Source organism: Chiloscyllium plagiosum, chromosome 30 (genome assembly GCF_004010195.1).
Source record: "Chiloscyllium plagiosum isolate BGI_BamShark_2017 chromosome 30, ASM401019v2, whole genome shotgun sequence".
Classification (NCBI taxonomy): Eukaryota; Metazoa; Chordata; class Chondrichthyes; order Orectolobiformes; family Hemiscylliidae; genus Chiloscyllium; species Chiloscyllium plagiosum.
Window position 1 is genome coordinate 3,498,877 of NC_057739.1, and position 16,705 is coordinate 3,515,581.

General features: G+C 41.4%; 1 protein-coding gene across 2 annotated transcripts in view; it reads left to right on the forward strand.

Moving 5' to 3' along the window:
• Positions 1-16,705, forward strand: part of anapc2 (anaphase promoting complex subunit 2) — a 59,838-nt gene that overhangs the window by 19,523 nt on the left and 23,610 nt on the right. For both annotated transcript variants that reach the window (XM_043719834.1, XM_043719835.1), the window contains exons 3-6: positions 1,717-1,849; positions 9,248-9,425; positions 9,980-10,099; positions 14,387-14,504. In XM_043719834.1, coding sequence (XP_043575769.1) covers positions 1,717-1,849; positions 9,248-9,425; positions 9,980-10,099; positions 14,387-14,504 — 549 coding nt within the window. The remainder of the gene's footprint in view (positions 1-1,716; positions 1,850-9,247; positions 9,426-9,979; positions 10,100-14,386; positions 14,505-16,705) is intronic.

A 16,705-nucleotide genomic window follows, 5' to 3' on the forward strand; every position in this document is an offset into this window, starting at 1 on the left:
CTGGTCAAACCACCCAGTTTTAAGTAAAACAGAATTTATTTAACCACTACAGTTTTAGAATTAGGATTAGAATTCCTACAGTATGGAAACAGGCTCTTCGGCCCAGCAAGTCCATACCAACCCTCCTAAGAGTAATCTACCCAGACCCATTCCTCTATTACTCTACATTTCCTCCTGAGTAATGCACTTCCCTGAACACTATGGGCAATTTAGCACGGCCAATTCACATAGCCTGCACATCTTTGGACTGTGGGAGGAAACTGGAGCACCCGGAGGAAACCCATGCAGACACTGGGTGAATGTGCAAACTCCACACAGACAGCCACCCAAGACTGGAATTGAACCCAGGTCCCTGGAGCTGTGAGGCAGCAGTGCAATTGAAACATGAACAAAAGAAGACGAAATTTAGAATAACTTAACTATTGGAAAACTCAACCGACTCAATACAGAAACTTAACTAATTCCTCTAACATCCCATAAACACACCCCTTGGCAAGACGTAAATTCGAACGCAGATTCTTACAGGCAGAAGAGATTTCATAGAGGAGGGTCAGCCAGTAATCAAGGCTGAAGCTTGAAACCTTTCTCTGCACTGCAGCAGCTTCTCACTGTTACAACTAAAACAAAATTAAAAAAAAACCTGAACTGGGAGAACTGTCCATTCCTTTGCCATTGTTAAACTAGGCTCTTCCTAGACATTGCAGCGCCTCTGCCTATACAACCTCTCGTAAGCAACATCGACATCCCAAACATGAAACAAAAGACACAAATCATCCAACTGCCTCTTCAATCATAGAGTCATAGAGGTATGAAGCACAGAAACAGGTCCTTCTCATTGGCCAAACTAATCAAGATCTCGTTGTACTCTTAGGTAACCTGCTTCACTGTGCACTATATAAGTGATTTTGATGTACGACTGTACTGTTCACCGCTACAACTCCATGTGACATTCTCACCACTCTGAGTAAAGAAATTTGTCCTGAGTTCCTTACTGGATTTAATAGTTTCTTGTTTTGAATTGTTTTCCCGCCTCAGGCGACTGACTGTGTGGAGTTTGCACATTCTCCCCGTGTCTGCGTGGGTTTCCTCCGGGTGCTCCGGTTTCCTCCCACAGTTCAAAAATGTGCAGGTTAGGTGAATTAGCCATGCTAAATTGCCTATAGTGTTAGGTGCAGGGGTAAATGTAGGGGAATGGGTCTGGATGGGTTGCGCTTCGGCAGGTCAGTGTGGACTTGTTGGGCCAAAGGGCCTGTTTTTGCACTGTAAGTAATCTAAATCTAAAGTTAATTCCCCACAAGTGGAAGAACATTTTCTACGACTGCCATACTGACCCTCTTCATTAATTTTAAAGATCTCTAAGCTGTTGAATCTAGTGTCCACTGATACACTTGACTCAATATCTGCTCTGTTCATCATAACTGGTGCACTTAAATTGTTAAAGTAAGTACCAGTACTCTGCAGCATAGATCTCATCACGAGTTGCTAACTGGATTACTGAAGGTAAAACCATATTTCTGGAGTGCTCATCTTTCTAGCTGAGGCTGTGAATTGCTTTCTGTGGTCAGGTACAGGTTTATTACAAAGGTTTTGAAAGGTCAGCCATTGGATTGCTCTGATCAATCTGCAAGAGTCAGTATAAAAGTTAATGTCACAGGTTTAATCTTGAGAAAACTAGATGTCCTCTTGTTTGTTAATTTTAGTTTTGTTTATTGGCAGGCACTCACTGAACCTTTTAGAACGAATCAGTGCAAGCGCCATCACAACCATCCTGCATAAAATGATAGAAGAACACGTGGGCAGATTGTGCCGTGGAGAATATGAGAACTCCTTTCTCACCCAGCTAGAGGAGGTGAGTATGTCAGAATTGGGAAATGAACCCAGCGTATTGTGTCTTTACTTGCTAAGTCACAAAAGTTTAATTTTTTGAGTTGTTATTTATTTTGAGTTGGAAAGCCTCCCACATAATTGATGTTTCAGATGCAGATGTTGACCATGGTGTTAATGTAGTTTCTTTGTCTTGACCTAAAAGATCCAACCAAGGAAGTGAAAACTTGCACGTGGCTTGAATATTTGTGCAGCAGATTCTGGTCACGCATTCTACAATCCAGTGAATTACTAGTAAAGGTTTTAAAAGGGAACTGAAAGCTGGAAATCTGAGAGCAAATTAGAAAATTCAGGAAATTCAATAAGTTAACATTTATTTTTAAAATGCGTAGAGTCATTGAGATGTACAGCACGGAAACAGGCTCTTTGGTCCAACTTCTCCATGCTAACCAGATATCCTAAATTAATCTAGTCCCATTTGCCAGAACTTGGCCCATGTCCCTCTAATCCATTCTTATTTATATACCCATCCTGATGTCTTTTAGAACATAACAGCTTAAGAACTAGGAGCAAGGAGTAGGCCACCTGGCCCTTGGAGCCTGCTCCAATATTCAATAAGATCATGGCTGGTTTTTTCGTGGACCCTGATCCACTTTAGTTGCACTCTCACCAGATTCCTTAATTCCTTTATTGTTCAAACAAAATCTATGTTAGCTTTAAAAACATTTACTGAAGTAGCGTCAACTACTTCACTGGGCAAAGAATTCCATAGATTAACAACCCTCAGGGTGAAGAATTTCCTTCTCAATTCAGTCCTAAATCTGCTCCCTATAATCTTGAGGCTGTGCCCTCTTGTCATAGCTTCACCTGCCAGTAGAAACATCCTATCTACTTCTATCTTATCCATTCCCTTCATAATTTTATATGTTTCTATAAAATCCCCCCTCATTCTTCTGAATTCCAATGAATATAATCCCAATCTACTCAGTCTCTCCTCATAAGTCAACCCCCTCAACTCTGAAATCAACCGAGTGAACCTCTTCTGTACCTCCTCCAGTGCCAGAACATCCTTTCTCAAGTAAGGAGACCAAAACTGCATATGGTACCCCAGGTGTGGCCTCACCAGCACCCTGTACAGCTGCAACATAATCTCTCTGCTTTTAAAATCAACCCCTTTAGCAATGAAGGACAAAATTCCATTTGCCTTCCTAATTACTTGTTGCACCTGCAGACCAACCTTCTGTGATTCATGCACAAGGACACCCAGGTCCCTCTGCATAGCAGCATGATGCAATTTCTTACCATTCAAGTAATAATCCTTTTTACTGTTACTCCTACCAAAAATGTATGACTTCACATTTATTAACATTGTATTCCGTCTGCCAGACCTTTGCCCACTCACTCAATGTTCCTCTGCAAAGTCATAGTCATAGAGTCATAGAGCTATACAGCATGGAAACCGACCTTTTGGTCCAACCCGTCCATGCTGATCAGACATCCCAACCCAATCTAGTCCCACCTGCCAGCACCTGGCCCATATCACTCTAAACTCTTCCTATTCAGATATCCATCCAGATGCCTTTTAAATGTTGCAGTTGTACTAACCTCCACCCCTCTGCACACTTTGCTCTGCCACTCATCTCAGTGTCATCTGCAAACTTTGTCACCCTACACGTGGCCCCAAACTCCAAATCATCTATATAAATTGTAAATAATTGTGGTCCCAACGCTGATTAAATGTTGTAATTGTACTAGCCTCCACTACATCCTCTGGCAGCTCATTCCATACATGCACCACCCTCTGCATGAAAACGTTGCCCCTCGGGTGCCTTTTAAATCTTGCCCCGTTCACCGTAAACCTATGCTGTCTAGTTTTGGACACCCCCAACACCGGGAAAAGACCTTGCCTATTTACCCTATCCATGCCCCTCATGATTTTCAAAACCTCTATAAGGTCACCCCTCGGCCTCCAATGCTCCAAGAAAAACAGCCCCAGCCTATTCAGCATCTCCCTATAGTTGAAGCTATCCCACCCTGGTAACATCCTTATAAATCTTTTCTGAACCCTTTCAAGTTTCACAACATCCTTCCAATGGGAGGGAGACCAGAATTGCACACAATATTCCAAAAGTAGCCTAACCAATATCCTGTACAGCCTCATTGTGACCTCCCAACTCCTATGCTCAATACTCTGACCAATAAAGGAAGCATTACCAAACGCTTTTTTCACCAACCTGTCTATTTGCAACTCTCCTTCAAGGAACTATGAACCTGCACTCCAAGGTCTCTTTGTTCAGCAACACTCACTATGACCTTACTATTAAGTGTATAAGTCCTGTCCTGATTTGCCTTTCCAAAATGCAGTACCTCATTTTTCTAAATTAAACTCCATCTGCCACTCCTCGGCCCATTGGCCCATCTGATCAAGATCCCGTTGTAATCTGAGATAACCTTTGCTGTCCACTACACCTCCAATTTTGGTGTCAGCTGCAAACTTACTAACTATACCTCCTGTGTTCATGCCCAAATCATTTATATAAATGACGAAAAGCAGTGAACCCAGCACCAATCCTTGTGGCACACCACGGGTCACACGCATCCAGTCTGGAAAGCAACCCTCCACTACCACCTTCTATTTTCTACCTTCAAGCCAGTTCTGTATCCAAATAGCCAGTCCTCAGTGTATTCCATGTAATCTAATCTTGCTAACAAGTCTACCATGAAGAACCTTGTTGAATTCCTTACTGAAGTCCATATAGAACACATTCACTGCTCTGCCCTCATCAGTCCTCTTCGTTACTTCTTCAAAAAACTCAATCAAGTTAGTGAAACATTATTTTCCACACACAAAGCCATGTTGACTATTCTGAATAAATCCTTGCCTTTCCAAATACATGTAAATCCTGTCCCTCAGGATGGCCTCCAACAGCTTGCCCATCACTGATGACACCTGCTAAGTCTGTAGTTCCCTGGGTTTTCCTTACCATCTTTCTTAAATAGTGGCGCCATGTTAGTCAACACCCAGTCTTTCGATACCTCATCTGTGGCTATTAATGATAGAAATATCTCAGCAAGGGGCCCAGCAATCACTCCCCTAACTTCCCATAGAGTATTAGGGTACACCTGATCAGGTCCCAGGGATTTATCCACCCTTATACGTTTTAGGATGTACAGCACTTTCTCTTCTGTAATGTGGACAATTTTCAAAATGTCATTATTTATTTTTCTACATTCTATATCTTCCATGTCCTTCTCCAGAGTAAACAGTGATGCAAAATACTTGTTTAGTATCTCCCCCATCTCCTGCAGTTCCACACATAGGCTGCCTTGCTGCTCTTTAAGGGGCCCTATTCTCTCCCTAGTTATCCATTTGTCCTTAATGTATTTGTAAAATCCCTTCGGATCCTCTTTAACCCTATTTGCAAAAGCTTTCTCATGTTCCCTTTTTGCCCTCCTGATTTCCCTCTTAAGTGTACACTAACCTTTACACTGTTCTAAGGATTCACTCGATCTCTGCTGTCTATATCGGATATATGCTTCTTTCTTTTTCTTGACCAAAACCTCAATTTTTCTCGTCATTCAGCATTTCCTACACCTGCCAGTCTTGCCTTTAACTCTAGCAGGGACAAACGGTTTCTTATTATCTCACTTTTGAAGGCTTCTCATTTTCCAGCTCTATCTGGAAACATCTGCCCCCAATCAACTTTTGAAAATTCTTGCCTAATACCGTCAAAATTGGCTTTCCTCCAATTTAGAACTTTAACTTTTAGATCTGGCTTATCCTTTTCCATCACTATTTTAAAGCTAATAGAATTGTGGTCGCTGGCCCCAAAGTGCTCCCCCACTGACAGCTCAGGCACTTGCCCTGCCTTATTTTCCAAGATTAGGTGAAGTTGTGCACCTTCTCTATTAGGTACGTTCACATACCGAACCAGAAAATTTTCTTGTACACACTTCAACAAACTCCTCTCCATCATAACCTTTAACGCTATGGCAGTCCCATTCTGTGTTTAGAAAGTGAAAATCCCTGACCATAACCACCCTATTATTCTTGTAGATAACTGAGATCTCCTTACAAATTTGTTTGTTTCCCGCGGACTATTGGGGAGGGTCAATGGTACTATTCCAATAAGGTGATCATCTCTTTCTAATTTCTCACTTCCACCCAAATAACCTCTCTGGACATATTTCCATAGCCTCCGTAAGTACAGTTGTAATGGTATCGCTTACTAAAAACGCTGCTCCTCCACCTCTCTTGCCCCCCTTTTCTATCCTTCTTATAGCATTTGTATCCTGGAACATTAAGCTGCCAGTCCTGTCTATCCCTGAGCCCCGTCTCTGTAATTGCCATGATATCCTAGTTCCATGTTCTTAATCATGCCCTGAGTTCATCTGCCTTCCCTGTTAGCCCTGTTGCATTGAAATACACGCAGTTTAATTTATCTGTCCTACCTTTGTTCCTGCCTGCCCTGAATGTTGGACTTGCGGTTTTTTACCAACTGTACCACTCTCAAATTGATCTCTTCTTCATTATCTCTCTGGGTCCCACAAGCCCTCCTTACTAGTTTAAATCCTCCCAAGCAGTTCTAGTAAATCTCCCTGCCAGTATGTTTGTCCTCTTCCAATTCAGGTGCAATCCGTCTTCCTTATACAGGTAATTTCTGCCCCAGAAGAGATTCCAATGATCCAAAAACGTGAGCCCTCCTCCCCTGCACCAGCTCCTCAGCCACGCATTCATCCGCTCTGTCCTCCTATTCCTACCCTTACTAGCTCGCAGCACTGGGAGTAATCCAGATATTAGTACCCTTGAGGGCCTCCTTTTTAAATTCCTATATCCTCCCTTCAGAATCTTAACCTTTTCCCTTCATTAGTTGCAATGTGTGCAATGACCTCCTGCTGGCCTCTCTCCCCTTTGAGAATATTCTTGATCCAAGATACCTTTGATCCTGGCACCAGGAAGGCACCATTTGATTTCTCGCTGTTGGCCACAGAAATGTCTGTCATAGAGTCTGATATCATGGAGACAGGCCCTTGGGCCCAAGCTGGTCCATGCCGACTAAAATGTCCGTCCACACTAACCCCATTTCCCTGTACTTGGCCCATATTCTTCTAATCCTTTCCTCTCCATGTATTTGTCCAAATTCCCTTTGAATGTTGCTAATGCACCCATCTCAACCACTTCCGCTGGCAGCTCATTCCAAATGTGTACCACCCTCTGTGTGTAAAAAAAAGTTGCCCCTCAGGTTCCCTTTTATTCTTTCTGCTCTAACTTTAAACTGATGCCCTCTAGTCCTCGATTCCCCAACCCTAGGAAAAACATTGCGTGTATCCTCCCTATCCATGCCTCTCATAATCTTATACATCTTTATAAGGTTCCCTCCAGTCTACGCTGGAAAGAAAAATGTCCTAGCTTGTCCAACCTCTCCCTATAACTCAGACCATTGAGCCCAGGCAACATCCTTCTAAATTTCTTCCACATTCTTTCCAATTTAATAACATCCTTCCTTTAACAAGGTGACCAAAATTGAACACAATACTCCAAATGCAGTGTTATACCAATGTCCTGTATAACTTCAATATAACTTACCATCTTCTATACTCCAACTGATCCGTGCAATCCGATAGGATTCAAAACCAAACACACTTATTGCAGACAAAATCATGAGTAACATGGAAACTCTCCCTAATCTCCCAAATCCAACAGGAAGAGCACATCACTCTACTAAAGGTCACCATTGCACCTTAACAAGCTACAGACCCAGAATATAGCGCAATCTTACTGCTCTAAAAATACTGCTCCAGACTAATGTTTTATAGTTTTAAAAATTAATCAAGAGACAGATCTCAATAAAACATAAACGACCCCATTGTACTGACTATTGTAGATTTACGAAAACAAAAAAGAACACGGAGGTTATATGTAAAAACCATGCACTTAACTTATCCTGCTGTGAGTTCTCCAACACAGGTTCTTCTGAGGTCAGCTGTGAATTTCACTGTTTGCTCATTTTTCTTCAACATTCTCTGATGTTCAGCCATACTTGAACTCAAAGAGCAAAGATAGTAGCTTTGCAGATGACCTGCTGTGCCAGTTAGCAGTGTAGGTTTCTTTCTCCATTTGAGTCAGTTCCCATGTGGTCTCTATCTTTGCCTCTCTTCTTCCTTTTTAAAGTGCTGCTGTATTGATCTTTTCTCCCCAAAAGTTCCAAAACCGTGCAACAGTTTACAAAACAGTAAGCTCCTGGAATTTGAGGAAATCAGCTCCAACACCTAAAGTACATCAAAAAGGATCAGCTCTTACAGCCACAATGTTTTTCAGTTTGGCTATCATGTTCCCTACATTACAACAATGACTATATGACGAAACTGTTTCAATATCTGTAAAGCCTTTGAGATGTCTAGTGGTGGTGAATCTGCTTTAGAAATGTAAGTCTTTCTTCTTTTTTGTATTTCTACATTTGTCCCATGAAACTACTTTGGCGATATCCGACATTTTGTACATTAAAGTATCTTAAATAATTGTAGTAAATGCCCCATGATATTTTATTATCTTTAATGGCCTGCTATGCACGTGTGTCTGAGAATGAAGTAGTCTCTTGAGCATCATATTTTCCAGAATCCTGAATTCAAAGTTCTGTTACTCTGATTCAGTCTTTAAAGTCTACCAACATTAGTTTAGACAAGCATGCAAGAAGTGAAATAAGGTCCAAAAATACTAGAGAGATTCAGTAAGTCTGGCAGCCTCTGTTGAGAGAGAAGAGGAGTTAACATTTTGAGTTCAAGATAATTCTTTTTCCACAGTGGTTGCTAGACCTGATTTTCAACAGCACCTCCTGATTTTATTTCTGCTCTACATTACATTGACAAAAGTAGCTTAGTGCACCCTTACCAGACTGTAACCAGGATCTTACAGATTAAATTAAGCAATAAGATTGCATAAAACAGATTAATGATGTGTATAAGGGTGATTTAATTGAGGTTTGTACAATTTAGGAAGGATTTGATAGGGCAGATTGAACCAGTGAGGGTATATAGTGAGAGAGATTAATTTTAAAATCAGCCAGGCCATTCAGAAGAAACATTAGGGTAACCTTCTTCAACCAAGTGGTAGTGGAAAATGGTGCACTTGCCCACCAAAGAAAAATCTAACCTAGTTTTGTTAGACAAATATATTAAGGTATATGGATCCAGAGCAAGTAAACTGAATTGTAATATATGTTCGCTATGGTTTCACTGAATACTGAAGCAGGCTCCAAGACCTGAATGGCTCACTCCTGTTCTTATAATCAAGATTCAGTCAGTCTTTGTCTATTCTGAAGTTGTTGACTGAGAAATGATAATGGAGTGATTAAGCAGGGCAGATTATAATGGAAGGCACAAATATCTTGAATTGATTGTTGGAGTCTTGTCTCTTTCTGTTTAGTGGCTGGAATCAAAAGTAATTTGTTGGCTGAGCATGGTGTTTCTGCAGAAAACCAGCACTAAATTATCATCCCCTCAGACAAGCAGCACACTACAACGCTGGAGAATACACCTGCAGTTTTTTCTTTACCAGGTGTATGCAAATATGAGGATTGAGGAACTTTTCAGCATTATTCGTGGTAAGTGAATGCAGTTACATTTTCATTCTTGAGACAAAGTTTGGCATCTTGTGTCAATTTTGCATTTTCAGGTATTTCAGGGTTTTCAGTTTACATTTACTTCTATATTGTTCCTGGCAAGTACCAGAGAAACAGATTTTTCAGTCATATGCTGCTCGCAGAAGTACCTCTTTCAATTTCTGAGTAGCTCATGATTGAAAGATTCAAATTTCTTTGATTTTTCTCTTTCCTAGACCTCTGTCCTGGTCCTGGCATCATTGGCCTGATGTGTGGAAATGGGAGCAATTGTTGGGACTTAGGTGCTGACTGTGTTTGAATTGAATTAACGGTGTTCAGTTTTACTCAAAATGCTTGTCAACCATTGGCATTTTAAGTCATATATGTGTGGATCTATATGCATTCCATATATACATATGAAATTCATGTGATTTTGTTACAATACCCATTTTCACTTGGTGTCATGTTTTACTAAAATGCACATCATATTTTAATTGGGCTCAGAAACTGATGTTTCTTTTAGAAGTTGTTGGTTTTTATTTTGTTTTGAACTGCAGATTTCCCAGAATCCAAGGCAGCATTGCAGGATCTGAAAGTTTGTCTTGAAAGGACCAATCAGAGGCAACAATTACTTTCATCTCTAAAAGCAGCCCTGGAAACTAGACTTCTCCACCCAGGTTTGTTCTGATTGCACACACTTTCTAAAGTATGCAATACAAGCTGAGCAGAGTTTGGGAGTAATGCACCTCCTTTCATTTGACAGGTGACTTTGGAATAATAGCTATTTATTGGTCTTAATGTCTGTTACTATACTCCAAAAAGCAGTAGGAATGCCTCGTCTCTCACTGCTTTTAGGAGTTTGAATTTAGAGTCTGATTATATATTTTTGCTGACCATATTGTCAATGGTTGTACAGCTAACGTTCTTTTTAAGAAGTATGCATATATGGCTGCTCAGCTGTCTTAAGGGAAACATGCAATGCAACGAACGGATGCCTATGGCAAATGTAAGGGCTGTATTCTGACAGAACATTACATGGTACTTTAGCTATGAAAATTTAGATGTAGAGTGATTCATGGAAATTCTTCCAGAGTTGAGGAAATTTCCACAACTCAAAAAAGAGTTACTTTTGTAATAATAAAAATTTAAATGTATATTCATACATGCCTAATGAGAAATACTGAGATAAATGGTGTCCCAAAGGTTAGTTGATTACAATTCCCACATATACATGTTTAGCAGAAGTTTTTGGAGTTTGATTTAGCAACGGGGTTCTTCCAATTTTCTCTTTCCTCATTGAGGCCATTGCTGCTACCACATATTGGACATTACTACAGATGTTGCAGCTGAAGTGAAGTAACAGTGTAAACTGAGGATAGACCTTGAGTGTCTGCCTACATTTGATGGATTGACCGGGTCAACAGGTAGCCGAGAAAAACCATTCTGAATGCTGGAGGTTAAGAGGTTAAAGCGATTGTTTCTGTAACAAAGGGCCATAATTTTACTCAACATTTAGCATTATATTACAACTGGTTGACCAACTTCTTAACTCGGAAGCAGCATTTCTCTCACTAGGGGAGGGTGGTGTTGCAGAAAGATAAGATTTTGCACAACAGCTTGAATTTCAGAAGGAAAGCTCAAAACAATTCATTGATTATTTGAATGTGTAGTGAATAAGCACAACCAATAAAATGTGCCTAGCAGTAGGACTAACTAGAGTGGCAATAGGATTTGGGTTGCCATTTAACCTGAGTTTCCTCATCTCTCAATTCACTTTGTGAGTAGTTTGTTATGCGAGTGAGATGAGGAGGAATGTTGGTGTGCACCCAGCTCATACAGTCACCCATTTAGCATTGCGATTTGATCACTCACTCACCCACCCACCCTGTCAACACTCGGTCAGCAACCCACCCATCCAGCCCTCCCACTCAGTCACAACCCACCTAGCTTACCAACCAGGAGAAAATGAGGATTGCAGATGCTGGAGATCAGAGTCAAGAGTGTGGTGCTGGAGAATTCACTTCCTGATGAAGGGCTAATGCCGGAAACGTCAATTCTCCTGCTGTTCAGAAGCTGACTGATCCTGCTATGCTTATCCAGCACCGCTCTATCTTACTAACCAGTTAGCCACCTACCTAGAACACCCCCAGGCAATGTCAGCCAGTTAACCAGCACCCTCCCTGCTATCAATTCCCAAGGAAATGTTGGATGCCAAAGAAAGAAAGCTAGTGGTAAGCAGACAGGCTTGGAAAAAGTCAGCCTTGCACCCACAATGTGTTGCAGGCAGGCTAAATTTATTGAAAGTGGAACTTCTATTTCTGACTGGAACTCGGCCAGTAGCAGCAGTGTCAGTGCTCAGAAGTGGGTGCTGCCATGACTGCAGACAGTCTTTATAGTCTTATTCTATTTGACACAATCAGAAATAAGAAGAGGAGTGGGCAGTTCGACCCTCACACCTGCTCCGTTCGCTAGGATCATGGCTGATATGACACTTTTCACATCTGTGTTTTTTGTCCTTTTCCCCATAACACTCGATTCCCTTACTGATCAAGAATCTATCTATGTCAGCCTTAAGTGTACACAGGGACTCTTTGTGGCAAGGAGTTGCAAAGAAATTTATCCCTCTGGGAGAAGAAATTACTCCTCAGAGTCTTGAATTGATGTCCCTTAATTCTGAGACAATGCCCTCTGATCTCAGATGGTTCCATTTACCTGTCAAGCCCTTTAAATATTCTATGTCTCAATGAGATCACCTCTCATTCTTCTAAATTCCAGTGCGTAGAATCCTAACCTGTTTAATCTTTGCTTGCAAGTCAATTTCTGCATAATGGGGTTCATCCCTAATTAACCTTGTCTGAACTGCCCCCAAACAAGTAATATTTTTCCTTAAATAAGGGAACCAAAACTGCTCACAGTACTCTTGATGTGGTCTCACCAGTATCTTGTACATCCCTATTCTTATGTTCTAACTCCCTTCAAATAAAGGCCAACATACCAGATTACCTACTGCACTTGTATGCTTGCTCCTGTATGAATCCTGGATCCAAGTAAGTAGTGGGCATTAGGCAGACAGGTGTTTGGCAGCCTTGGGAGTGGGAATGATGGTGGGTTGGTTTTGAAGTCTGCAGAGATGGAGGAATGAGTGACATACTGTATGTATTTGAGTAATAGTTGAATTGTTTTGACATTTTAAGGTTGAGTTTATGGGATCCACTATTACATAGATACTGCTTTTGAGTGGCTGAAATACACACCCGTCAAAATTCATACCGTGTCATCAGCAGAAGTCCAATTGATCTCTGAGTGATTAAAGAAAAAATCACAATGAATTACGGTAATTCTGAAGACCTGGAGTGGGACAACTGGCAGAGTGACGCATAAATTATGATCTGTTATCTGTGAAGAACTAGGGTTGACTTTTACATAAGATGTATGGAAAATTCCAGATTTTGTGGTCAAAAATAGAATGTTGACTTTTACTCAAGTAAAAATGGTACTATTTTCTGTGGTGCTGACCCTTCTACACGCAGGGCACTCTCCAAAGATTGTACCTTTCCCCTCCTTTCTCACGCCATTAAAAACTTTACAAAATCACTCTGTCCATTCCTGCTTGCCTGCCCATTGTAAGCCTAATCTTAGCATGGGCAATGTAATGTTAATTAAGCTTTTAACTCACCGGCAGACCCTTAATTAATCGTTTACTTATGGTAAGTGGCCTACTGATGTTGGCGTCAGCCCACTTATAGGGAGGATGAGTTCAGAGGTAGACGGGAAGGTGATGGGTTAAGCTCCCTTCCTATTTTATATGTTTTCCCCAAAAATCCACACTGCAGCAGAAAGTAGATTTCAGTCTGCCCCTTGCTCATCCACGCACCATCTTCCAACCTGGGGGCACATGACCTGCCTAACTATCAACCCCCACTCCCCACCCTGCAGAAAGTATCTGGCTACCTCTTACCTACACACACCCAGCTTTGAACCTATCAAAAGGGAAAAAAGCAGGAGAGATGTCTGATTAAAGAATTCAAACCTGTTCACATTCTCCTAGTTCCACTTGTATTTTGAACAACGGCTTGGCAGGCCACAAGGAAACCTCTCAGCAAGCCACATGGTGATCTGCAGACTGCCTGTTAGCTAGAAGTTGTGTGGTTTAACTTGCATGTTTACACTGTTATACACTCTATATTAACACTCTATGTGCCATGTTAACATGAGGTTAGTTTTTGGAGAGACAGTGTATGCTGAAATACCATTGCAAAAGGTCATTACTTCTAAGGTTTGAACAATGTGAAAGTATATATGTGCGAAGCAAACGCTAACCTTCTTTGTAGTTTGAAGTATACTATGTAAAATTTGATATATTGCTAAGGTGGAATATGGGCTAACTGATGTCACCTGTGCCACAATTTTGAGCAATGTTATTGTTTTAGGTGGTTGAGTTATTTATTTCTTCCAGTTTTCTGGTCTGCTGCAACTTGTGTGGGTGGGGTGTGATGGTGACTGTAATGGCTGAGTTCATTCCTACCTTCTTGTAAACTCCAGACACACGCACTTGCATACATTTCAGCAAGCATCACCACATATGGGCCAGGAAAGCAACCTTTACAAATTTTTTTCTTCTTCCAATCCAAACTGTGGTTGTAGCTAGACTAACTGACCCCCAATAGAGACAAAAGGGACTGGAGCCTGAAAATTAATGCTGTACTTGCTTTAATCACATACATGGGAATGCCTATATTTACTTGGACACCAAGTTAATGTGTTGCCCCTACAGAGAAATTATACATCCCAGAGCATGAGGAAATAACTGTATGTGAAGCAACACAACTCTAGACACTAGACGTTAAATTTCTATCACAGATTCAACTTAATCTCTTAACTTGGTGCTCATTGGTCAAATATACACAAGGTATTCTTCAAAACATATATCTAGTAGTTAATGGAGTTAATGTTTCCTTGTTTAGGAGTGAACACTGCTGATGTGATAACTTTGTACATATCTGCAATCAAGGCCCTTCGTGAATTGGACCCATCGATGGTTATTTTGGAGGTGGTGTGTGAACCAGTCCGCAAGTATCTAAGGTGCAGTATTGTATTTTCAATACAATATTTCAGTGGGTGTGATGATCCCATTCAAAGGATGAACTTGTTGGGGGTAGCTGGACGGGAGGTGTGGTTGTTGAGGGTGCCTTCAGATGGAGTCAGTAATTATTTTTATTGAAATGCCAAAATTAAGTTAAACAGGTAAGTCAGTGTCAGAATAGACAATAGACAATAGATAGGGACAATAGACAATAGGTGCAGGAGTAGGCCATTCAGCCCTTCGAGCCTGCACCGCCATTCAATATGATCATGGCTGATCATTCATAATCAATATCATGTTCCTGCCTTATCTCCATAACCCCTGATTCCACTATCTTTGAGAGCTCTATCCAACTCTTTCTTAAGTGAATCCAGAGAGTGGGCCTCCACTGCCCTCTGGGGCAGAGCATTCCACACAGCCACCACTCTCTGGGTGAAGAAGTTTCTCCTGAGCTCTGTCCTAAATGGTCTACCCCGTATTTTTAAGCTGTGTCCTCTGGTTCGGCACTCACCCATCAGCGGAAACATGCTTCCTGCTGCCAAGGAATTGACCTCGTGAACCTACACTGCACTCCCTCAATAGCCAGAATGTCTTTCCTCAAATTTGGAAACCAGAACTGCACACAGTACTCGAGGTGTAGTCTCAGCAGGGCCCTGTACAGCTGCAGAAGCACCTCTTTGCTTCTATACTCAATTCCTCTTGTTATGAAGGCTAGCATGCTATTAGCCTTCTATGAACAAAGCTGCATACTAATGAAGTTGTGACATCTGGATAGTCGCTCTTCATGCCAAACCAGAATTATGTTGGAGAATCTCTGGAAAATATTTTGTCCAAAGTTTGATAACATGAAATTTCATTCAGCTGCTTATTTTCAGGTGTGGGCCAATCCAACTGTTCAGGCTGACATTGAGAAAGCAAATGTTGCCACATTCAAATTGGGATAAAGGATATGAAGTGCATCTCTGGGTGACTGAAATAGTTGGTCATCGCAAGAATAGGGTATTGTTCCATGTTATTTTCAGAGAGAAATTTGGATCTAGAGGAAAAGAATCAAAGTTCAATGTCATCATGTTACTCTTCCAGAATGCAGTTTTCTTTTCAAGTGCTGTGAGGTGATCACTCATAATGTTTGTGTTCTTTGCCTTCTTGTATTCCTTTGGTTCATTTGATTAGATTAGATTAGATTAGATTAGATTACTTACAGCGTGGAAACAGGCCCTTCGGGCCAAACAAGTCCACACTGCCCCGCCGAAGCGCAACCCACCCATACCACTACATCTACCCCTTACCTAACACTACGGACAATTTAGCATGGCCAATTCACCTGACCTGCACATCTTTGGACTGTGGGAGGAAACCGGAGCACCCGGAGGAAACCCACGCAGACACGGGGAGAATGTGCAAACTCCACACAGTCAGTCACCTGAGGCGGGAATTGAACCCGGGTCTCTGGCGCTGTGAGGCAGCAGTGCTAACCACAGTGCCACCGTGCCGCCACGGTGGTTTCAGCTATGTTCACAAAATAAGCGAAGAGACACTTCATATTCTAATCGCAGAGGCAGTAATTGAATTCCGTTTCAAAGTTGATTTTAAATATAAGCAGTTGATCCCTCCATTTCAAGCACCTTTGCAGTACTCTTCCTAATGAAAACCAGTGGATCGCTGTGTGTAAACACAATACATCATGATTATATCCCGTATCTGTAGATTGTTTTGCAATTAGCTGCACATGGAGTGGGTGAGGGTTCAGTAGTTTGCAATTGACGTGACTTGGTGGAATATGTCACCAAGTGCTCAGTCCTTTCATGCCAGCTGTTTCCTGTGAATTGAAAAGTGAGATTTAAACAGTGTGTCATTTATCAGTTCATAGCTGCAATGCCATCATGCTAAATCCAACCAGGCAATCCCAAGGAGTTTGTTTTTCTCCATAATAGTTCTATAAAATATTGAATATTCCATGCACATTTGCTTGTTCAAGAGCACAAGACAAAACAGAATGTCTTCAAAACAGTTTTCCTACATATATCATAGAAAAACCAACTTCATTGCTCAGACCGTGGAGTATAAGAGTTGGAATGTCATGTTGAGGTTCTGCAGGACATTAGTGAGGCCTCCTCTTGAGCACCGTGTCCAGTTATGGTTGCCCTATTATAGGGAAATATTATTAAGCTAGAGAGGGTTCAGAAAAGATTTATCAGGA